Raw genomic sequence first — 22,726 nt, 5'->3', positions numbered from 1 at the left:
CGCCCAACGTCTACATTCTGCAGAGTACAATATCAACTTCACCTATATATTAGACATACTAAGCTAGAAACATTCAATAGGAACTTAAATCATGTACACACAAACTATCATCGTACTTTCCACAGTAAAGATACCAAACCTGATTAATAAACTAGCATTCTGAGTTTCTGATACAACATTTAAAAAAGTTTCACACGTTCTACAGCGTCACATCTTAAAAAGCTTCTATGCCGCAGGAAACCCCATATAACCATACCGCTGTTACGTACCTTCGAACATTGCGAGACGGTGTTAAGAAAAAGCCCAGAAATTAAACACCATTCAGTACTTACTATATATATAGAGAGAGAGAGAGGGTTAGGGTTTATAATGCTTACTAAACCCTAAACCCCTAGGTGGGGGTTGTTGAGCCGATCACGACTCTGCATAGTTCCTAAGGTCAAAAGACATCGTACTCGAGCAACTGCAGCAAATGAATCATGAACGACTTGTCAGATGTCAGCTAAAATTTTGGTGCTTATACATGGACACAACAAGATTTTGATCACCTCTTATCGACGTCTCTGTAAACTCCAACCAGAGCTTCGGCCTTGTCATAGAAGCTGTCCTTGAGAGATATTACAATGCTTTGGAAGCCATGCCCATCCTCTGCATCCTGATTGTCACGTGCTGCTTGGCAGGATTTGCTACGAATAAACTGAGCGACTTTTGCAACGTTTAAATTATCGAGCGCAGCATCCACTTCATCCAGTATGAAAAAGGGCGAAGGCCTATAGCTGAAAATGATGGAAAGCAAAACACCTCATCATGACCATTTTCACGTTTTTGGGTGGGTAAATAAAAAAAAATTAACATGGCAACTACCAAGACCACAGTCTGCTACTCCAACATGAAAGACTTTCACAAAAAAGATTGGAGATAAACTATGGTATAACTAGGTCGTTGGGGATACCTATGGATGGAGAAGAGCAATGCCAAAGCTGCAACTGTTTTCTCCCCTCCAGACAGCTGTTCCATGTCACGGAAACGCTTTGTTGGGGGCATTGTAGTATACTTTATACCATGTAGAAACGGATCATCCTCATTCTCTAGGTTTAGATAAGCAGTCCCACCCAGTGGATGCGTGTTACTCTTGGTTAGCTGTTTGTAGATCTTGTCAATGATGCTAGAAATGTGATTGAACGCTTCCATAAATAGCTCATACCTGCATAACAGTTTGTAGTCAGCAGCAAAAACTCTAATTGAATATATGAATCTCGTCTAAAAAAACTGAGATGCACTTGTGTGAGGCATTCTATCCAAACAGGTATCTCTATCAGGTAATTTCCATAGACCTAGAATTCTCAATGTTACTTGTCCAGCTTTGGTTCTACCATAAAGTCGCTGCTATATGCTAGCAATATTCTTCGAAGTTCCAAAGATCATTTCACAAGAGAAATTTCGAGTTACCTCTTCTGCTTAACAGTATTGTATGCATCCGCTACTTGTTTCTCCTCCTTCCTGGCAGCTTCAAACTCTTGGCTAACTTGTTTCTCTTTCTCTTGTATAGCCTCATACTGGTCAAGTGCTCTCAAGTTTGGGGCCGTTCTTTCAATCTCTGACGATTTAGATTCTATTTTTTGCCTAAATTCCGCATCCATTTTGTCACGAGCAGATGGTCTCCGTTCTTGGAGATGAGCTCTATCCAACTCACTAAAGTCATACTGTGGCCCATCTGAGTCATCTTCCTCCTCCGCAGCATCTGATAAAACAGGAAGGGCAATACGTTCAAGCTCACACTGCTCAGCTATTTCCTGTTTTTGCGAGATCAGCTGCTCAATTTGGGTTTCCTGATAGCAAAAGGGGGCTTTAGTGCACCTATACTCGGACAAAAAAATCTTTGGGAAAAGATTTGATGAGTCTCCATCGTACCTTAGAATTTATCTGACGATTGAGTTTGGTTATGCTAGTTGTCGCTTGAGAAGCCTGCTTTTTCCAATCCAGGATTTCTTTTTCATACTCTTCTGATTTTTGTTTGCACTCTGCAAGCAAGAGTATTAGATATTCGCACCTCTATGGAAGGAAAAAAAAACACTGCAGATTTGTGCTACGCAAAGAACATTAGACAGGGATGGTGACAAACAATGTATATGGTTGTGTAAGTTATGGTTATACCAGCAAATGTAAATAGGATAACAGGGGAAGAGAATCTAGAATACTGAATCTTCACATCAACCATGTGTCAGCCACTAGCATTTTATCTTAATATCATCGCTTTCTCTAAGATGTGGTGTAACCATACAATTAACGCAAGAGTTCGAGCAGATAATGTACATATAAAATTTGTTCAAGCCTAGGTCACTTCAGAGCAATCTACAAACAACTAAACAACCCCCAGGAAGTCCTAAGAAATTTTCATATTTTAATGCGTTACTCCAGTAACAGGTTCCAACATAAGGTCACCAATATTGACGAGGCAAACTCATATACGGACAATGTAGATCATGTTGATGTGTGCTATGAATGAAATCACAAACTGACAACTTATAATGGCACTGATAACTGGAAAAAAATGCATAGAACAGAGGCCATCAGATTTATGTAGAGATAGAGAATCAAAATACCTCCCATTTCCTTTTTCCAGTTGTTGATTTCATTAGTAGCTTTTTCTGTTAACTCCTTAAGTTCAGACTTCCTCTTCTGTATTTTTTCCAAATCAGTTTCCAAAGAACTGATAGAAGATTCTAGCTTCCGAATTCGTGACCCCACATCTCGGTTTTGCTCATATTCCACCCTGAAATTCAATAAGAAAATTATTTTAATAGACCAATAAGAAAAGTTTCGGTTTACTATAAGCAGTACGTCAACTCAGCTAACTAGTTAAGTTAGCGTATTGGGAGTTTGGTAGACATCCAGGTTTTTACAGGCTACAGCTACTGACACCTACACACTTGCTAATGTAGACAGCATCTGCCTACTAATCATATAAATTTCACAGAGCTGTAGTGCCTAGTGATAGTTAAAATGCAAAAAACAGTATGATGCACAACAAAATGTTCATTTTTAACTGGATACGAAAAAATCAGCTGAAACAGTGACTTTGGAGTCAGGGCTATCTATTAGCACAGAAATGATGTAATAGAAACCGATAGAGATTAAAATTGTATATGAGAAGTTAAAATAAATCTTATATGTAATCAGAAACACAAAGCAAAGGAAACATACTGGTATTTTAACTTAGCAAGCTGGTTACTCAGATTCAGCCTTTCTTCAGCCACTTCTTGAGCCTCCTTGAGCTGTTTTTCTTCATATTCACGTATATTAGCAACACCAACAGACTGGCTAAAATCCCTATAGATACGGTCCACAATCTCATTGATTCTTTTCTCCAACTTCCTGATTTCTGTATTCCTCTTATCAACCTCAGCTCTTGACTACAATACCAACGGCATTCAGTCATATTATTGTCATCAGGTTTTAACTTTACCAAATATCAGAAAAAGATATTAAATTACCTTAGAAAGTTCAACATTTATGCGTCTACTTTCTTCAGTAATATTCCGCTTCTCTTGCTCAAGATGTGGAAGTTTGTCTTTGATGCTTTTCTATAATACAAAGCCACCAATTAGTAATTCCTGAACAGTGCACAGTGAAGTAAGTTAGACATACGATTGGTTTACCTTCTCGATTTCGGCATACTGAATCTTTTTCTCAAGTCCACTTATTTTACCCGATATTTCGGACTCCTTTATCTGCATATCTCGAATAGATCCAACCTTTTCCAGTTCCAGTTCATATTCTTCTTTCTTTTTCATCAGTCCTGCACAACCGAAATGTTGACTCTAAGACACGTTGAAAGTGAAGACACTTTAAGCCAGCTGGTGACAAGCCAACCTTCAATTTTTTTGTCATCCCATTTGTTAGACTTTGCTTCCATTCCACCACTGGTACCACCAGTCATTGTTCCCGCCTTTGTGAGTAGTATGCCATCAACAGTAACAACTGGAAATAATAGAAATCAGGATAGGTAGAAATCAAAGCCAACGTTAGTGCAAGTATATGAGCAAGTTACATATAAACAAGGAAACATGAACACAACCTTTAAATCTCTCTCCAGTCCAGCTAAGACGCTTGGCTTCGTCAAGGTCGTCACAGACGAGAGTATTTCCAACAGCAAAGAGGACCGCCTTCTCTAATTCAGGATCGAACGTGAAGTGGTTAAGGTCCAAAAACATAAACTGGAAACCTACTCATATTAACCTTCCTACGTTTGTCAATTCTTGTTCAATACATCAAAACATTCTCAAGCTGCCCACAACTATGGACGCAATGAAGCCAAAGAACGAAGAATTAATAAAGGCAATCTTGTGTAAGCCAAAAGTCGAATCATTCACTTATTTGCAAAGGATATTGGATAACATCGAACGCCAGCTTTGCTGTGCCGTCCAAATTTCTTAATCTTTCAAGCACTGGCTTGACACGTACTGACTGAAGAGGAATAAATGTCATAGGAGGAAGCCTTTGCTCTTTCAAGTACTGCATGAACAAATAAACTCATTTAATCACATACCTAGAGTAGTGGTACAAAATGCTCAACATGTAATTCATAAATATTAGAAGGTAGAAAAATATCCGCAAAGTTAAGTTTGAAGACAAGTAACACAGAATGGGGATCAGTTATTAATTATATGGAATGAATTCTGCAGGAAGATGATTGCGTCATAATGTTAAATACCCGTTTGTAGCACATTTCCCTATTTGTTAATCAATATGAATTGATCATCATATAAGAGGTGGTAAAGTTTAAAGCATCATTAATTTGTTGGCATAGAACAGAGGTGTAGTATTGCGGTAAAGCATATCTTACTCAACTGTTAACGAAAATGTAACTGTCAGTAAAGAGGAGATTAAAATTATGAAAGAATATTAACAGCTTGCATGGGATTAGAACAATACAACAACCACAACAGAAATACCTTGATGCAGTCCTTTCCTGTGTTTTCATCTTCTACAACTACTGCATCCATAAATCGCCCCATAGCAACAGTAACTGCAAGGTTGTACTTCTTCCGATTTGGTCGACACAGATCAGTCATTCGACCATGAACTCCTTGGAATAGACGCTTGAGAGACTCAACAGCCTGCGTTAGCCTGCTATCTCTCTCATTTTCATATCTTTCAGCCGTTAGATCACTTAACTGATCTTCTAACTCTGCGATTCTAGTCTTCAGATTCTCAGATGCATTCCTGTGCACGTAGAAGTGGGATATAAACTCACATTAAAATAAAAAAGACGGAGCATGAGGTATGCAGAATGCATTGCGCCTAGCTCAAGAAAGGGTTTTAGTCAAAGTATGAAATTTAAAGAAGATATATTTTTGATAAGTGAATTATCAGTATCTCTCGAGCCATATTTCAAAAGATGAAGCAACTATAAAAAGAATCTAGTGAATAGAACCATGCTAACCTGGCATCTCGGTGCTTTTCTTGCAGTGATCGTAACTGCTTTTTTAGACTAGTTGTTTCGTTCTTATATTCCGAGGATGAATCTTCAATCTCTTTTTGCCTGGATTTCATTCGCTCAATTTGTTCATCAAGATCATTCTCCCTATTTATCAGTTGCTGGTAATTTTCTTCCAGATTTCTCAGTGCTTCGAGATCAGTATGATATTGCCTATCTAGCACCTCTTTTTCATCTCTTAGCTTAATGGTTTTCATCCCAGCTTCTTCTTTTCTGAGATTGATAAACATGAAGGAAAACCGATAAGAAAACAAAGCGGTTTATAAGAACTCAAAAGATGGACGAATATGCATGTAAATGGCGAATCCAGAAGAATATTACAAAAAAATCACAAGGACATCACCAATAATAGACTGTAAAAAGTAATATAAACGCTTAACTATTTGTTTTGCTACCATTATTCAAAGCAGAGAAACATACTTATCTAACTGCGTACCAAAAATTCTTTCATAAGACGAGAGTGAGAAGCGACAAGAAAACACATGTAGTATTCATGTCATACAAAAACTCAAGCGAGAAGAACAATTAGGAAAAATAGAGAAAGCAAGTTGTTGAATATTGATAATCTTAGAAACGTTGGAAAATGTCTATGCTTCTGATTAAAAAGAGAGGGAAAAATCAATGTTTCTTTCAACTCACATTCGAAAATACTCTTGCAGTTGACTGTCAAGCATTGGGAGCTTTCCACTGCTATCTTGTCTCCTCTCGTTTAATTCGTTCATTTTCTCATTCAGATCCTTGATGCTTTTCTGCATCTGTTCAATTTCTTTGGAATGCTTCCCTTTTTCTTTTTTCCTCTTATCCACCTCCTTTCGACTGCTCTCAATTTTTGATTTTATGCGAGCTATCTCCTCCTTCAATCTCAGAAGCTCAGGTTGCTACAGACAGGAGAACAAAATTCATAACTCCTCAAGTAGAAGAAAAAAACTGGTATCTAAAGACTTCACAAGGTAGTATACTCACGTATTTTCCAAGCTTGGAGCTTCTCTCAGCAATCTTCTTTTCACGTTGAGCAATTTCTTTCAAATACTTAGCTTGTTCTATCTTTCTCTTACCAGCTTCATGCTCAAACTTCTCCAGCTTCGCCATGACATCCTTACGATTGTTCTTTTCAGCATCAACATCTTCATTTGCCTTCTCGATATCATTCTCAATGTTATATAATTGCCACAGAAAATGTTCCCTCTTCAAAGCTTTCTGCAATGCGTGAAGACATTATTCAATACAAATCAAGAAGGATAGCTTCCTTCACAAACTAAAATGAATAAACGACTCCACTAGAGAAACGATTACCAGTTCGTCTTGCAGCTTTAGATGCTTCTCAGCTTCTTCCTTCTGCGCTTTCTTCAGCTTCTTCTCAGCCCCAATCGTCTTCTTCTTCTGGTATATAAGAGCTGCTTTCTCTTCAGCGATGGCCTTCTTCTCTTCCAACTCCTCATACTCTTTCTTAAGCTCATCAGAGCCAGAGATCTGCTCGAGAAGTCCAGTGAGCTCTTTCGAATTCTTCGAAGCAACAGATTCAACATCACCCTACACAAAATCAACCACCAAAACCAATTATAGAAACAAAAGCATATTAAAAAAAAACGAATCAAGTTATAAATCAAGCACCTGAAACACTAAGAAGTTACGAGCCTTAACAAGTATCCCTATAGATCTCAGCTTCGCATTGTACTCTTCCCAATTCACAACTCTATTATCAATCCGATACTCACTCCCACCAGAACTAGTAATCGTACGAGTGAAACGAAGCTCCACTCCGTCGTCAAGGAGATAGACAAGGCGAACGAACGCTTTCCTCCCTCTCTGCTCCTTCTCTCGATCGTCGAACGCGTAGATCAGATCCTTAAGCTGAGATCCACGAAGCTGACCGGTGCGAACTCCGAGGACGAAGCTAATAGCGTCCATTAGGTTGGATTTGCCGGCGCCGTTGGGACCGATGATCGCCGTGAAGTCCTTGAAGGGGCCTACTAGCTGGTGACCTTTGTAGGACTTGAAATTCTCCATCTCGAGCTGCAGGATCCTCCCCGGCGGGGATTGGATGGCCGGCATGGTTGGAGATCTCGTAGGGAGGAGAGAAATGGAGTTTAGGGTTTCTGGAAGGTTTGGGTATATTCTCGGAGAAATAGAAAAAGGAAAGGGGAAATGGCGGGAATCGAAAATATTTTGAGGCGAAATCTCTCTCTCTCGAGGGATTTTCAGAAAATCGATTTTCCCCTAAATCCGGAAGTCGAAGCCGAGAAGAGATGACAGTGAGTCGAGTAATACGGAGTCGTTTTAAAGTGTTCTCTACTTCTCTGTATAAACCCACACGCGGTTTGATGGATTAGATTTATTTATCAGGATGTCACCATCTCCACTCACTTCGAACTTCTCCGAAAAGACTTTCTATTATAAAGTTTTTCAAACTCTATATCTATATTATTAACGTTGAAGTACAAATGAGTTTTGTTTGGATACAAGGATAAAATGATAAATAAAATATGTTTAGAAATACGGATAGCACTGAATTAGTATTTCCTATTTTTCAAAAACATTTAATGTCATTTATTAATTAACATATCTTCACAAAAGTTCTACCGATTTCTCATACCATATCTAACCTATAAACACCGTATGGTCATCTTCCTCATCCGGTAAAAGACAGAGTTTCATACCAAAGCATCCTACGCATATTAACTTGATCTTATATGTGATTGACTCTACAAAATCTAACTATTAAATCTAACAATTAAATACAAAATAATAATATCCCCTATTGTTTCTCATGACCCTAAATATATTGCTCACATTTCCCATCCTTTTCAATATTCAGAGCACGCAAAAATAGAGAGAAAAAATGTTAAACAAGCAAAGTTATGTTTTTCTTCAAAAAGTGAGATCCTTAAAGTTATGTTTTTCTCGCAGACGAAAACGTAAGTTGAAATACTCTATATATATATATATATATTCCCATTTAAACTTAATCTTATATAAAGTTGTTGCTTTATACAACCAAAATATATTCATATGAGCTTTTTCGTGGCATTTAAGGTGAAAAACTTCATGCTACTACCAAAAACAAATCACAGGTATCGTGCGCATCGTAATCTCCCAATTTGAGAATGGAGGTTTATTGAGAACTTCTCAGTTAAAGGTGCTGGAGGTCAATATCGAACAACAAATTCTCCATACAACCTTGAGTTCACTGGTGAGACAGTTTTTGCGAAATCAGATTTTCAACAAGACAATCACTTCCTTACTCTTGCAAATTATGAATATATTGTTAATGGAAAACTCAAAACGTATCTTCTAATTGGTTTGTCCCGCGCTTCTACATATTTAAGATATGATATAGTTCGTTTGTGTTGGCAATAATATTATATTTGTTTGTATATGTTTTAGATATCATTGGTGAAGTGTCTGAGCTTGGAAGATACAAACAGTTCAAGTTCATGACAAAGACAAGAAAATACTTCAATTTCGGATGTGTGATACTAAGTGAAGAGTTGTACCTGATTTTCCTTAAAACTATTTATTATCTTTTCAAATTTTACGGTTTGTTCTATATTATACTGAAGATGGCTCTTGATGATGCGTGTTGCATATGGGGAATTTTTGCTGAACTATTTGATTCTGCCTCTGTTCTTCTCCCCTGAACGTCTTTTAGATTCAAATGCTTTTAATTTTATGGAACAGATTTTCAATTTCATGAACTAAGCTTGATCATCCAAAAACATAGGTTCATTGTTGCTTCTCCAATTTCATTAACGCCGATCTGCATGATTTAGATATAATATCAAATATCTGAGTAACAAAACAAAACCCTAAAATAATCTAAAACATAAATTGATTGTTAGATAAATTAAAAATAAACTCCAAAATTTTGTATATAGGGGATATTTAGTGATGATCTTCAAAAACTTCTTCCGTTTAGATTTAAGTGAAATGTGATCGGTATCTATGTTTACCGAAGCGGTCTGAGATTAGCTTTGTTATTTAGTGATGATCTTCAAAAACTTATTCTGAGATTAGCTATCTTAATGTATTTTTAAGATAGATGCAACAACATGAATACTAACATATATTTTGTATTGTTGATTTACGTTTTTATTAGTTTTTAATATAATCCTCAGATTTCTTAATGTATAAATTATTAATCATCTATATAACTATATAACTGATCCAACACATGTGATAAAAATTCAAGAATGCTCAAGATTTCATGCTAATGGACAGTATATGAACAAGTCAGTACATTTGTCCATTATCATTTACCGAATGAAATCTAAATTGCCTAGAAGTTGTAACGCTCGATCATGAAATCGGATTTAAAATCTGGTGGTGGGTATGTGACTTGCAACCAGAGAACAAAATATCGGAAAATTGATTCTCAGTTTGGTAGACACTACTACGACCACACAAAACATGTTCTATATACTGTTACTAGGATAAGACCTGCGCCTTGCGCAGGGTAAATTTATATGAAAATTATTTAAGAAATATCGTATGGAAAATAAATTTATATTATTGATCGAATTAATATTTGGCCCTTAAACAATTTTTTTAAACTTTTTTTTGTTAACTACATAATTTGTTTACTAATGAACTGGTCCTATTTTTAAAAATATTTTAAGATAAAAAATTATTTATCACATAAAAACCTAACGTTTAAGCCGAAGAATCTCATGCCTACTATTTGGTTACAATGAAACTATGTCAGCTCCATTTTATATCATGATTTAGCAATTTAAAAGTTAATTATGGTTATGAGAAGTTTACGTTCACTTGTCAATACTATATATCTTCAATATTTTTCTCATTTTTGTGTCATTTTAGTTATTTGCATTCAAGTTACGTGACAACTCATCATGACACTTTTTTAATTAGTACAAACTACAGGTTCTAAACTTTTTAAATGTTTCTCTATTAATATATAGGGGATGTTAAACCATTGATCATTAATTTTTAACATAATAATTTTAACAGTTTTAGTAATTTTGTCATTTTAAAAAATTCAAAATATAACATATACGAAAAAATCTATATTTTAATTTCATAGCTAATTTGATTGTTTAATTTATTTTAATAATATAAAATTAAACAAAAACAATGGATAGGATATAAAATGCTATCAAATCTTTATTATTAGAATCATTAATTGTCATAGATATATTAGTCATATTTGGTAATTCCGTAGGTTTTATTTACGGAAAGAAAATAAAATAGTAATTGTACACTTTAATTAATTGTATGATTAGTTTAATAAAAAGTATAATGTATACTTAATTGGACCAACATATTTTCTAAGGATTCTGAATTTCATTTTGGTGATGACACGTGGCTACACTTAAGGTTGTAATGTTTCTCAATTAATATACAAGGGATTGTATTAAACAATTAGGCCACAAGTAGTCTGGTCGAATAAAGCATACGCACAGGAACAAACAAAAAAATTAAGACAGAGAGAAAAGAGACGCGAAGATGGCTTCGACTCCGAAGCTGACCACTACAATTTCATCATCCCCATCTCTTCAAATCCTCTGCAGAAAACTCCCGATCGCAATCAACCTACCATCTTCTCCAACCTCTCCTTCCCTCCCTAAAACCTTATCCCATCTCTCATCTCTCCGTCTCCGCGCCGCCTCAGTCTCAAACCACCGCTACTACTCCTCCTCCTCCTCTCGCCGCTTTTCCGTCCGTGCGCAAAACGACAACGGAGCAGACTCGGACCGCCACTACGACTTTGATCTCTTCACCATCGGCGCCGGAAGCGGCGGCGTCCGCGCCTCCCGATTCGCCACGAGCTACGGAGCGTCCGCCGCCGTCTGCGAGCTCCCCTTTTCCACCATCTCTTCCGAGACTGCCGGTGGCGTCGGAGGAACGTAAGCTTCCCTCTCCTCTTAGCTTGTTTCCATACATCTGCTGCTTAGTATTTGATTTAGTCGCTGCAACTACATACATCTTCAGTGTTTTTTGAGACAGCACTTTGATCTTGTCTTGACAAAGCTAGTTATAACCGTTAATTACATTCTCAAAGCACATTCCAAGCTGTGTTAGATCTCAAAGTCATATCCTTTTTTTTTTGGTTTAATCGACAGGTGTGTACTAAGAGGATGTGTACCAAAGAAGCTACTTGTCTATGCATCCAAATACACTCACGAGTTCGAAGACAGTCAGGGGTTTGGTTGGAAGTATGACACCGAGCCTTCTCATGATTGGAGTACATTGATTGCCAACAAGAACGCTGAGCTGCAGCGCCTGACTGGTATCTACAAGAATATACTCAACAATGCTAATGTCAAGTTGATCGAAGGTCGTGGAAAGGTAGGCTCAGCGAATCCATGTCGAAGACTTTCTAAGTATTCTTGGTCGACTATGGAGTCTGAGCTTGGTTTTGTCTTTGTGTGTAGGTTATAGACCCACACACTGTTGATGTAGATGGGAAAATCTATACTTCGAGGAATATTCTGATTGCAGTTGGTGGACGTCCCTTCATTCCTGACATTCCAGGAAGAGAGTTTGCCATAGATTCAGATGCAGCGCTTGATTTACCTTCCAAGCCCGAGAAGATTGCTATCGTTGGTGGTGGCTACATAGCTCTGGAGTTTGCGGGAATCTTTAATGGTCTTGGCAGTGAAGTTCATGTATTTATAAGGCAAAAGAAGGTGCTGAGGGGGTTTGATGAAGACGTGAGTAGCTTCAGAATGACTTTGGCTGCTTTCATTTATCCTTTTGGTTATTTTTTTTTTTTTAATTTCAAGTGTTCTTTTTTTTTTCATAGGTTAGGGATTTTGTTGGGGAGCAGATGTCTTTGAGAGGCATTGAGTTCCACACAGAGGAATCACCTGAAGCCATCATCAAAGCTGGAGATGGCTCGTTCTCTCTGAAGACCAGCAAGGGAACTGTTGATGGGTTTTCGCATGTTATGTTTGCAACTGGTCGCAAGCCTAATACTAAGGTAAAAGTTTTAGCTTAGTTCATTACTTTTATAGATCTTCCAAGGTAAACTAAAAGTTGGAGCCCCTTGTGTATGACTTAATATGTAACCTACTACAATGATCTTAAGAGTATGATGGTTGTTATAACAGAACTTAGGTTTGGAGAATGTTGGCCTAAAATTGGCGAAAAATGGAGCAATAGAGGTATGATCTAATGGTTAAGTTCTCATTTTATGTCTGGTGGTTATTTAATGTGTATATGTGCTCCTTGTTGCCACTTTGTTTGGTAAGGTTGATGAATATTCAAGGACATCTGTTCCTTCCATCTTTGCTGTTGGGGATGTCACTGACCGGATCAATTTGACTCCAGTCGCCTTGATGGAGGGAATGGCATTGGCGAAAACCTTGTTCCAAAATGATCCAACAAAGCCTGATTATAGGTAACACTTACAATCTTGACGACTGTTAACTTTTGATGTTTAGACCTTGTAAGATTTTATAACTGTCTTTTAATCTTTCTGTGTTTCTTTATTAACTAGAGCTGTTCCCTGCGCCGTTTTCTCACAGCCACCTATTGGAACAGTTGGTCTAACTGAAGAGCAGGTAAGCATAACACTTTGTCGAAATCATGGTCTATGGTATATCATATGTCACCGCTTATAAATGTTAAGAGACGTGTTTGCATTGCAGGCCATAGAACAATATGGAGACATCGATGTTTTCACATCAAACTTCAAGCCATTAAAGGCTACTCTTTCAGGACTTCCAGACAGGGTGTTTATGAAACTCATTGTCTGCGCAAACACCAATAAAGTCCTCGGTGTTCACATGTGTGGAGAGGATTCACCTGAAATCATCCAGGTTTCACTATCAAACATTTTCATCTTCTCTGAATCATAAAGACAAAAACATATACATGATTTAAAATGATTTTTTCTTTTTCAATTTGGCAGGGATTTGGAGTGGCAGTAAAAGCTGGCTTAACTAAGGCCGACTTTGACGCTACAGTGGGTGTTCACCCTACAGCAGCTGAGGAGTTTGTCACTATGAGGACTCCAACCAGGAAGATACGCAAAGAATCCTCTGAGGTTTGTTTCTTTTCCATCTAGTTTCACTGTTTTGCAGCATCATTAAAAGATGGATATTCTCAATTTTCTTTCAGGGAAAGGCAAGTGTTGAGGCTAAAACAGCTGTCTAGAGAAGGCCGCAAGAGAATTTGGATTGACGACATTGGAGCTCCCTGACAAGGTATTCACCAGTTTCCTCCGTATTCATATAATACTAGAAAGGACATGCAATGCAATTAGCTCATAGCCTGAACAAAGCTCTGATTCTACCCACCTTAAAAGCAAAGAGAGTTCGATTTATTTGTGAGGAAGTATAGTCCTTTCGAGTAGGGCGAAATAAACTTCGATATTTTATCAATTGTACATTTACTTTGTGGCTGGCTTGAGGCGACTCTATACTACTTTAAACCAAATTGCTTGAGCCTTGGTTCAACTGATACCCTTCCATGCCATATGTCGAAGAAAGTAGACCTCACACTAGAAAATAATATGTAATTTGTGTTTGCAGGAGCACATTATCCGTTAAGAAGAAGCTTTTTTGGTCAGGAGTGATCGAGTTCTCTAGCCAACGTTTTTAAGTTATTTATGTCGCGTGGAGATGTCATAACCATCGTGCATACTGTTAATCGTTTAACATACACGACCAAATTCTGATATTCGGAAAGTGCTTTTTACGAGAGCTCCTAAAATTGAAGGTTTTCAATTCTTTTTCCGTTGTAGTGGTGGCTGTATTGCCCTTCCAGTATCGCATTTCCGTGGTTGAATAAGTAAAACAATTTTATACGTCGAGTGATGATTGAAAATTTGAGTTCTAAGCCAACGTTTTTTGTTGAGAGTAGTTTATAACTATTTTGAAAGGTGGTTTTGGTTAGAGCTCTAAAACCGATGACTTTTGCGTTATTGTGCATTGTAATGAGGGATTCACCTAACATCTTAGCTAGCTGAATAAAATATACGATTTCAAGCAGTCTCTAAACTTGTGGGTCATACATAAGTCTCATTTCATCATATTTTTATTAAAAAATAAAACATGTATAAGAAAATGTTTCTATACAATCCCCTATACATTAAAAGAGAAGTCACTTTAGTGATTTCTGCTGAGTTTACACTCATATAGAGATTCTCAGGAAAAACGTTATAATTCTATTGGCTGGTTTTTTTGAATTTTTTTTTCATTTATTTTAATCAATCACTTATGTAGACAAGCCCACAACTATTGTCGATTTCGTTAAGCTCATATATAGCTTGAGGATAATAATTATCGATTTAGTTTAGCCTTGGGTACCCGTTCGGGTTCGGATCGGGTATTTTGGATTTTCGGGTATTTCGGTATAGAGGTGTAGAACCCGTTCGGGTATTTCTGTACTTCGGGACGGGTTCATGTATTTTTAGTTCGGATTCGGTTATTTCGGATCTGGTTCGGATATTTAGATTTAAAAAAAAAAATTAAAATTTTCATTTCTCAAGTTTCTTATATTTAAAAATATAACTTTCAGTTAACTAATTTTTTTTATTTTTAATAGATTGAATAGTTAATAGATTTGGACATAACATTTTAAAACTAAAAAGGCAATAATTTAGTTATTTTTTTTTTTAATTTTGGATGTAACTTTTTGTTAATTTTTTAAATAAAAAACTTGACATGCATTTTAAGTGAGTAGCAAATCATTTTTTTCGTAATTGTATGTATATCATATGAACTCAAAGTATGTGTAGTATCAATATAAATATTTTATATAAAATGAGAGATGTAAACTAAAAATATAAGGTTAATTATACATATGTTCGGTTATCTTCAGATATCCATTCGGGTTCGGGTATTATCCGTTCGGGTTCGGGTATGCAATCTCTCCTTATTCAATACCCGTTCGGGTATTTTGCTACTTCGGTTCGGATTTCAGTTCGGATTTTTCGGATCGGGTTCGGGTGCCACTTTGGATATCGGGTAAAGTGTCCACCCCTACTAATTAGGTTGTTTGTTTTTAATAACTTCCCTTTCTAATATGGATTACTTGCGCAAGTTGAAATCATTAAATACGCAAATAACTTATTGACAAAATTTGTTTTTAATAACTTACCTTTCTAATATAGATTACTTGCGCAAGTTGAAATCATTAAATATGCAAATCACTTATTCACAATATGGATTACTTGCACAAGTTGAAATCATTAAATTTTATCGATTTAGTTTACCCTTGGGCAAGATTTAGAATTAAGACAAATATTAAAACTTTCCTTATTATTCAAACGATAAACTTGCGCATGTTGATATCATATTTATTATATTGCTTACAAAATATTTTAATGTTTCTAATTAGGTTGTTTGTTTTTAATAACTTACCTTTCTAATATGGATTATTTGCGCAAGTTAAAATCATATCATATGCAAATCATTTTTTGACAATACACATTTAATATCTTTCTTTAAACGATTTTATTATTTATTGTGCAAAATATTAAAATCATTAATATGAGAATAAATCGACTGTATATATATAGGAGACACACAAGTTCTTAAAATACAAACATTCTCTTTTCATTATTTAAAGTATTATTCACAAATCTCTCCTCTCATACTATTAAGGTATTACGACAATGCTGCTTGTGTGCTAAGAAAAATGTGTTTAGACGCAAAGGCTCCTCATCTTTAGAACCCTGAACTCAACTCTTTGTGTCTTGTTTCCAAAAAGCATGTATGTTCTATCTTTTCCATGTGTTGAATACTGGTAACGACAATATGGTCTTCCTTTTTTTTATATGTAGACCAGGTCGTGAGAGTGATAGTGATACAAAAAACCTTGGTTGAACATGCTGAGAAGCTTCGCCAAGTTAAAGCAGTTCTTGAAGAGGTTCTTTAGTACTTTCTCTCTCTTTGTTGAATATTGTCCGGGAAAGTATTACATAGTATCATTTAGTAATACTATCTTATATCATTTTTTTGTTGAAAATACTATCTTATAAGTAAGCTAGCATTATACATTTTTTATTTAATTCATGAGGTCATTTTCTCACAGCAGAGAACCTTTTGGAATGGCGCAGGGAGGAAATTTCTGAGGGATATACAGGAAGGTTCAACTGAAGCCGCTGAAGTGGGATGATGAAGGCGAAGAATAAAGACCTGTAGAGACCCTTATGATTCTTAAATACAACGGTGTTCTAACTCACGCTGGTAGAAAACAGGTGTTTACATACTCTACCATTTAATTTGTCATTGTTATATATATATATATATCTATATATATGTTTTCCAAATATGGAAGAATTGGTTAACTTATTGATGTTTAACATCACTTGCCATATAATCTAACGAATATTACAAATAAAAATTTATGAAAACTATTCTCGTAATTATTGAAAGACTAATAATGTTTTATTTATTACTTTTAATATTTATAACCTATAAAATAAAATGAACGAAATTTTAGATAAGATAATTATAATAGTTTTATCCTCTACTTGATGAATTGTGTTCGAATATAATTATATAATAACTATTTTAAATATTACAAAATCTAAAAATGTTTATTAATATTATTTTTAAATTATTTATCGTTGTTTAAATAATAAATTTATCATAATTTTAAAATAATTTATAAAATGCTTACAAAATGCAAGACAAAGTTGCACTTTCAAGAGTTAAGTCGAGATCTGGATTAAAAATCCTAATAACTGGTAAAGAAGGGAAGCCGAAGACAAAAACATTGAATGTTGTCTACAAACAAATTTTTCAGAATATTCCGTAGTCACGGTACGTAATTTTAATCTACTTTTTTCAAATACAAATTTTAAAATATATAAACTGTTACAATTATTTATTTTTTGTATTTGCCAGATGGGTTGTGATGAGTTAGAAGACCGATGACGGTATGTCAATTTAATATTATTTCATGTTCAATAAAATTTAGAAATTTATAAATTTATCAAATAATGTTAACCCGTCAAATTGCTTACAAAATTTATTTAATTTTTTGCACGTTTCTAATTGAATTTGCTTTCTTTATCGAGAAATGTACTTCATAATTTATATTATTTATGGGTAATATTTTGATTTTTATTATATTTTCTTTTAATATGTCTACATAAATGTTTATTTATTATTTATGGAAAAATAATATTATTCACCTAAAATAAAGAATTACGAAACATATACAATATAATTCTAATTAATGATAATATAAAATCTGTTACTTCTAAAACTATACACTATTTATTCTATTTTTTGAATGAAAGTATCTTCGTAAACACACAAAATATTTTGTGACGTTGCAATTATACATACACACAATATCTGCTTCTTCATATTGACGTTACCGTGTTCCCTCTCGTGAGGTACGGACCGAGAGAGAACACAGGGTGCGGACCGATCATTTTCTTATGTCCGCACAGGGTGCGGACCGGTCAAAACTAGTATTACAATCGAACAATTAATTGTATAGAAACATTTTTTATATTTTTATTTAATTTTTGTATAGAAACAATTAATTGTATAGAAACATTTTGTAATACAAATACACAATTACAGCCCATCTACAGAGAAATATCTTGTTTACAAAATTGAATTTATATATCTAGACAAAATACAAACATTATAAGATTAACATGTTGCTATACTTAGTCCTAACTAAAAATAGTTAAAAATCACAATTAAATATAGTAGAAAATCAACTAAGAATCACTATTTTTATTCCAACAACACCATTAATATATTTTGAACAGCAATCCGATTTCTTACCATAATAAAAAAAATGTCCAATCACATTGAATTAATGCAATCTAAACATATTTATTAGCATATCACGACACGATTAATAAACAAATCTTGTCTTTACTTTCACTATAACTAGTAATCAATTCGTTTTTATAGAGAGAATCTTCTCCCTTACAAAAAAAACTAAAATAAATAGTCAACTATTTTCACCCAACGTCTACAAATCACGTGCCGTTTGAACAAACCAAAAGGGGCAAATCAGTAATTTAACAATCCTCACAGTAGCCTTCACGCTCCCTTCTCTTTCTAGCTGAGCGGCTAAGTTAAAATAAGTTTTTAACAATTTTTGCTTACTGTGTACTCGCGCGAAAACACCATTTCATCTCCCGCCGCACCTTCCCTCCTCCTTTTATCATCTTTCTCCCTCTCTCTCGAATCTAATCTCATCACTCCAAATCTCAATCCCTCTCTCTCTCTCTCTCAACGATGCAGCCTCAGCCGCATATCCCTCCAGCCACCGCCAACGCAGCGATCTCAGCCGCCCTTAAATCTCAACGAGCGAGAAAAAACCGCGGGAGTTACAGTTGCGGACGATGCGGCCAGCCCAAGAAAGGCCACGTCTGCCATCTCCCTCCTCTCGACGTCCCCAGCACTCCGATCGCTCCCGAGCCGGTGACCTCCATCGCCGCAGCGGCGTCCTCCACTCGCTCCACCGTCGTTTCCCTATCATCCGCGCCGCTGCGCCAGTCCTTCACTAACTTGCGCCGCGCGTTGTCTTTCGACGATGACGTGGACGCGCGTGACGAGACGGATCTGACGGATCTGAGTTTGGATACGGAGATTGTTCAGCCGGGGAGGTTTCACGCGGTGGGGCTATGGGAGGTGCTTAAACGGCTGCCTCCGTCTGGGTTGCTGATGGCGGCTAGGGTTTGTAAAGGGTGGAGAGAGACGGCGAGGAAGATGTGGAAAGCGGCGGAGGAGCTGAGGATTAGGGTTCCGAAGAGGGCTCAGATTGGTTACGTTGGATCGTTGCTGCAGAAGTGTCCTGGACTTGTTACTCTGACTCTTAAACTCGAGAGGTGATTGGATCTGACTTAGATCTGTGATTGTTCATACTAATTTGTTAATATAATTAATAATTAAGATGCTCTTAATAATAATTAATGATCCAGAGACATTAGAATTAATTCGAGTTTCTGATTGTTGTCTGCAGTGATTTTGATGCGACAACTCTGGCATGCATTGCTTTTTCTTGTCCTAATCTGGAGGTTTTGGAGATTTTAACTTGTGGCGCAGCTGTCAATAGGATTTCTGGGTAAGATCTTGACACTAAGTGGTGACATGAAGTGATGATAAATCTGAGTAATTTCAATAAGAAACAATGACAATCGAGTTTTTTAACTGTTTTTGTTCTTGCTGTAAATTCATCTGTACAAAGCAGTCTATTTGCATGTGATACATCATAGACTTGCTTCTGACTTGATTTATAGGTTTGATCGATTTTAAAACAGTTGTTTGCTCTTCTATGAACCTGTTTTTGATTGTCCTTAATGCTATGCTACACTAGGATTAGGCCACTTCCTCTATATGCTGCAGTCAGAAAATGGAAATTGTGGGTTCATGCTATGTGTATATAGAGTTTGAGTGATGTTTGCTATCGTTTTCTCTATACTAAGCAGTCATTTTGCATTTGATGCATCAAAGACTTGCTTCTGATTAGTTTTGTGTTTTAATCGATAGACAGTTGTTTGCTCTTCTATGAATCTGGCTTTAGCTGTCTTATTTGCTATGCTACACTAGGGCTAGGCTACTTAATCTCTAAGCTGCATTCACTAAATGGAAACCGTGGGTTCTTGCCATGAATATTGAGATTTTGGTGGTGTTTGCTATAATTTCATTTGTATTAAGTAGTCATTTCGCATGTGATGCATCATAGACTTGCTTCTTAGAGGATTTATGGTTTTGATTTATTTTTATTACTTGTTTGCTCTTCTCTGGATATGTTTTCAATTGTTCTTTTTTTGTTGTTGTATGTATAGGGATGAGCTGGGTCGCTTTGTTTCTAATAAACGTGGACTTACAAGCCTTAAGATGGAAGGATGTTCCAACTTGGGAGGATTTTCCCTTACTTCAACAAGCCTTTCTACTCTTTGGCTTTCAGATCTTCATTCTCTCTCGAAGATGGTAATTGAATTTCCTTTTTTTTTTATTTTTCTCTTGCGCCCAAAGTTTGGGAAGATAATTTGTATATATAAACCATCATATTACTTTGTTCTATTTTTTTCAGATATTCAACTGTCCAAATCTTATAGAAATCTCACTTGAGTTTTCTCAACAAGAAGGTGATTCAACTGATCTTGTAACAATGGTTGATGGTCTGGGAAGGACTTGCACTAGATTGCAGAACATTCACATTGCCTCTCTGAAGCTTTCACATATCGTTGTACTTGCTCTTACTGCTGTGAATTTCAGGTTTGTCTAATTTCTCGGTTTTGTTGGTAAAAATCATATTTGCGTCTCTCTGGGACTCTTAGTCCAATGTTCCGTTGAGAGACCAGTTGTTTCTTAAGATTGATGTCAGTTTCCGAATCGTACAGGTGTTTGAGAATGCTGTCGCTAGTTCTTGGAATAGATATCACCGATGCATCTGTAGATGCCATTTCCTCAAGTTACACAAACCTTGAGCTGCTTGATTTGAGTGGGTATGTTTTGTTCTTGCTCAATATATCATATCTATGTCTCCTTTGTGCTTGTTCACGTGAAGAGTGTATGTTGAGGCATGTTTTTGTTTGTTTGTTGGTTTTTAGTTCCAGCATTACTGATACTGGCCTCGGGATGATCTGCGATGTTTTACCTGATACACTCTCAAAACTACTTGTTGCTCTTTGTCCCAACATTACATCAAGTAAATTTTTGATCTTTGGTTTGCAATATATATCTTAGTTCATGTGTTTATTCTCTAATTTCTCATTTCATTCTACAATGAATATTCTTGCAGGCGGCATTCAGTTTGCTACTGCTCAACTACCTCTTCTTGAGCTGATGGACTGTGGCATGACTGTATCTGATCCCAATTCAGATAATCCGTTGACTCCACAAAAGACATCAGGCTACAATCAGAAGATGTTTATTAAACATAAACGGATGAAGAAACTCAGTTTGTGGGGATGCTCCAGTTTGGACGTGAGATTGCTCATCAATGCTCTCGATAAAAGCTCTCTCTAAAACCTGTTTTCTAATAGTTTTGATCTTTTGATGCAGGCTTTGTTCCTAAACTGCCCAGAGCTCAGGGACTTGAATTTGAACTCGTGCAACAATTTGCAACCTGAGAGTTTGGTGATCCAGTGTCCAAAGTTAGAAATTGTGCACGCATCAGGATGTCAAAAGCTATTAACAGTAGCTATCCGGAAACAGGTAAAATCTCTGGACAAGTTACAACTTGTATAGGGTTTGGTTTTAGTTTTAGACAAACTAAGATCGAATAGAGCCATTTGCAATTCAGTCTGATGCAGTATGTCTATAAACCAAGATTAGATAATTACATATTTTAATCATATATGATTAAAGTATAAAATGTAATGAATTTATGTTTCGTTTGGCTACATTAAATCGAATTTGGTCCATTTTTCTCTTCAAAATTTTGGATTTTAGAATCATAAATGTAGTAGATTTGTGGATCGACTTTGGTTTTAACATGTTGGCTAGGGTTCTATTTGATTTGGTTCGACTTAGTTTATATGTCCACTCCTAGAAATGTGTTATGTTGCCATAGAATGAATGTCTCTGGTCACACTCAAACGAAGAGCCTCTTAATAAGCCTCTTCTTGTATTTGTTGGATAGATTTCTGAGAACTTTGCAGCTGGGGAAAACCATATGACACGGAAACGCTTGGCTGATGGGTCGAAGAGGATTCAGGCTCCACCTTCGTTATACCAAGAGGTGAGTTTTATCTTATTATTAGTACTGTACTGTGAACATTTATTATTCTTGTGTGTGAGAAAGAAAGTAACTGAGGGAGTTTGTTGTTTGCAGACAAGAGAAGATGATGAGAATTATCCAGCGAAGAAGAGAAGGAAGATTGAGAAGGAAGTGTGTACCATTATAGATTAATAAATAATACTCTGTATTAATACTCTCTTGGACTCGTCACATTTTTTCTTCTACCAGCTCTGTGTTACTGTGATTATGTTGGATTACGTCTGTTGTTGTTTCACTTATGAACTTTACATGTTTTATCTTTGGTTTTCCAAATAGCTTTGAATAAATTGTACAAGTAACATTTTGTATTGGATTTTGATATTTAATATATTAAAGAGAATTTTCTTCTTTTTTGACTGCAGAGACTTTCTCTCTCATTTTTTTAGTTTTAGCGACAGTTTTGCATTTGTTTGTGTGGTACATTGAAAACATTTGCATAAACTAGTCTGTTCTGCACTTTACAACAACTTTTTAGTAGTACTATTCGTTTTCTATATTGTAGTATCACTTGAAATAGTGCTATGATAAGAATGGTAAAACTTTTATCCAGTT

The 22,726-nt window shown here is 35.9% G+C and overlaps 3 protein-coding genes across 4 annotated transcripts; 2 read left to right on the top strand and 1 right to left on the bottom strand.

The window, feature by feature from the left end:
* Positions 1–47: 47 nt before the first annotated feature.
* On the bottom strand, positions 48–18,676 carry LOC103841370 (structural maintenance of chromosomes protein 1). 2 transcript variants are annotated; one of them, XM_009117896.3, is made up of 19 exons: positions 7,112–7,802; positions 6,794–7,030; positions 6,464–6,697; positions 6,140–6,378; positions 5,447–5,713; positions 4,956–5,226; positions 4,391–4,515; positions 4,079–4,188; positions 3,874–3,981; positions 3,660–3,799; positions 3,495–3,584; positions 3,205–3,413; positions 2,604–2,773; positions 1,912–2,021; positions 1,450–1,829; positions 953–1,204; positions 549–776; positions 378–463; positions 48–269 (listed from the first exon to the last, which is right to left on the bottom strand). In XM_009117896.3, exons 1-18 carry the CDS (start codon positions 7,550–7,552, stop codon positions 415–417), a joined length of 3,660 nt encoding a protein of 1,219 aa, XP_009116144.1. In that variant the 5' UTR covers positions 7,553–7,802; the 3' UTR covers positions 48–269; positions 378–414. The 2 variants fall into 2 exon arrangements, with proteins under 2 accessions (XP_009116144.1, XP_033136722.1); XM_033280831.1 differs by adding an exon at positions 18,662–18,676 and having other exon boundaries at positions 95–463; positions 7,112–7,689.
* LOC103841369 (glutathione reductase, chloroplastic) lies at positions 10,884–14,276 on the top strand. The gene is made up of 11 exons (XM_009117894.3): positions 10,884–11,364; positions 11,581–11,806; positions 11,893–12,171; positions 12,264–12,440; positions 12,571–12,624; positions 12,712–12,860; positions 12,960–13,023; positions 13,111–13,281; positions 13,374–13,508; positions 13,583–13,668; positions 13,996–14,276. Exons 1-10 carry the CDS (start codon positions 10,964–10,966, stop codon positions 13,616–13,618), a joined length of 1,692 nt encoding a protein of 563 aa, XP_009116142.1. The 5' UTR covers positions 10,884–10,963; the 3' UTR covers positions 13,619–13,668; positions 13,996–14,276.
* LOC103841368 (F-box/LRR-repeat protein 17) lies at positions 18,397–22,525 on the top strand. The gene is made up of 10 exons (XM_009117893.3): positions 18,397–19,274; positions 19,409–19,510; positions 20,235–20,379; positions 20,483–20,667; positions 20,793–20,897; positions 21,003–21,100; positions 21,194–21,378; positions 21,457–21,609; positions 22,037–22,135; positions 22,229–22,525. Exons 1-10 carry the CDS (start codon positions 18,682–18,684, stop codon positions 22,304–22,306), a joined length of 1,743 nt encoding a protein of 580 aa, XP_009116141.1. The 5' UTR covers positions 18,397–18,681; the 3' UTR covers positions 22,307–22,525.
* Positions 22,526–22,726: the final 201 nt, after the last annotated feature.

The sequence above is a fragment of the Brassica rapa genome, chromosome A09 (genome assembly GCF_000309985.2).
Source record: "Brassica rapa cultivar Chiifu-401-42 chromosome A09, CAAS_Brap_v3.01, whole genome shotgun sequence".
Lineage (NCBI taxonomy): Eukaryota > Viridiplantae > Streptophyta > Magnoliopsida > Brassicales > Brassicaceae > Brassica > Brassica rapa.
The sequence above is the reverse complement of the archived record's forward strand: the minus strand, read 5'-3'. Positions and strand labels throughout refer to the sequence as shown.

What these genes read in the sequence shown, in the direction of transcription:
- LOC103841368 (XM_009117893.3), top strand. Translation starts at nt 18,682, where the DNA reads ATGCAGCCTCAGCCGCATATCCCTCCAGCCACCGCCAACGCAGCGATC. An exon ending in TTCATTCTCTCTCGAAGATG is followed by an intron (nt 20,380 to 20,482) that starts GTAATTGAATTT and finishes TATTTTTTTCAG; the next exon opens with ATATTCAACTGTCCAAATCT. An exon ending in TTGTCCCAACATTACATCAA is followed by an intron (nt 21,101 to 21,193) that starts GTAAATTTTTGA and finishes ATATTCTTGCAG; the next exon opens with GCGGCATTCAGTTTGCTACT.
- LOC103841370 (XM_033280831.1), bottom strand. Translation starts at nt 7,552, where the DNA reads ATGCCGGCCATCCAATCCCCGCCGGGGAGGATCCTGCAGCTCGAGATG. An exon ending in GCTCCAAGCTTGGAAAATAC is followed by an intron (nt 6,379 to 6,463) that starts GTGAGTATACTA and finishes TCCTGTCTGTAG; the next exon opens with CAACCTGAGCTTCTGAGATT. An exon ending in TTGCTCTTCTCCATCCATAG is followed by an intron (nt 777 to 952) that starts GTATCCCCAACG and finishes CATCATTTTCAG; the next exon opens with CTATAGGCCTTCGCCCTTTT.
- LOC103841369 (XM_009117894.3), top strand. Translation starts at nt 10,964, where the DNA reads ATGGCTTCGACTCCGAAGCTGACCACTACAATTTCATCATCCCCATCT. An exon ending in ATTCACCTGAAATCATCCAG is followed by an intron (nt 13,282 to 13,373) that starts GTTTCACTATCA and finishes TCAATTTGGCAG; the next exon opens with GGATTTGGAGTGGCAGTAAA. An exon ending in TACGCAAAGAATCCTCTGAG is followed by an intron (nt 13,509 to 13,582) that starts GTTTGTTTCTTT and finishes ATTTTCTTTCAG; the next exon opens with GGAAAGGCAAGTGTTGAGGC.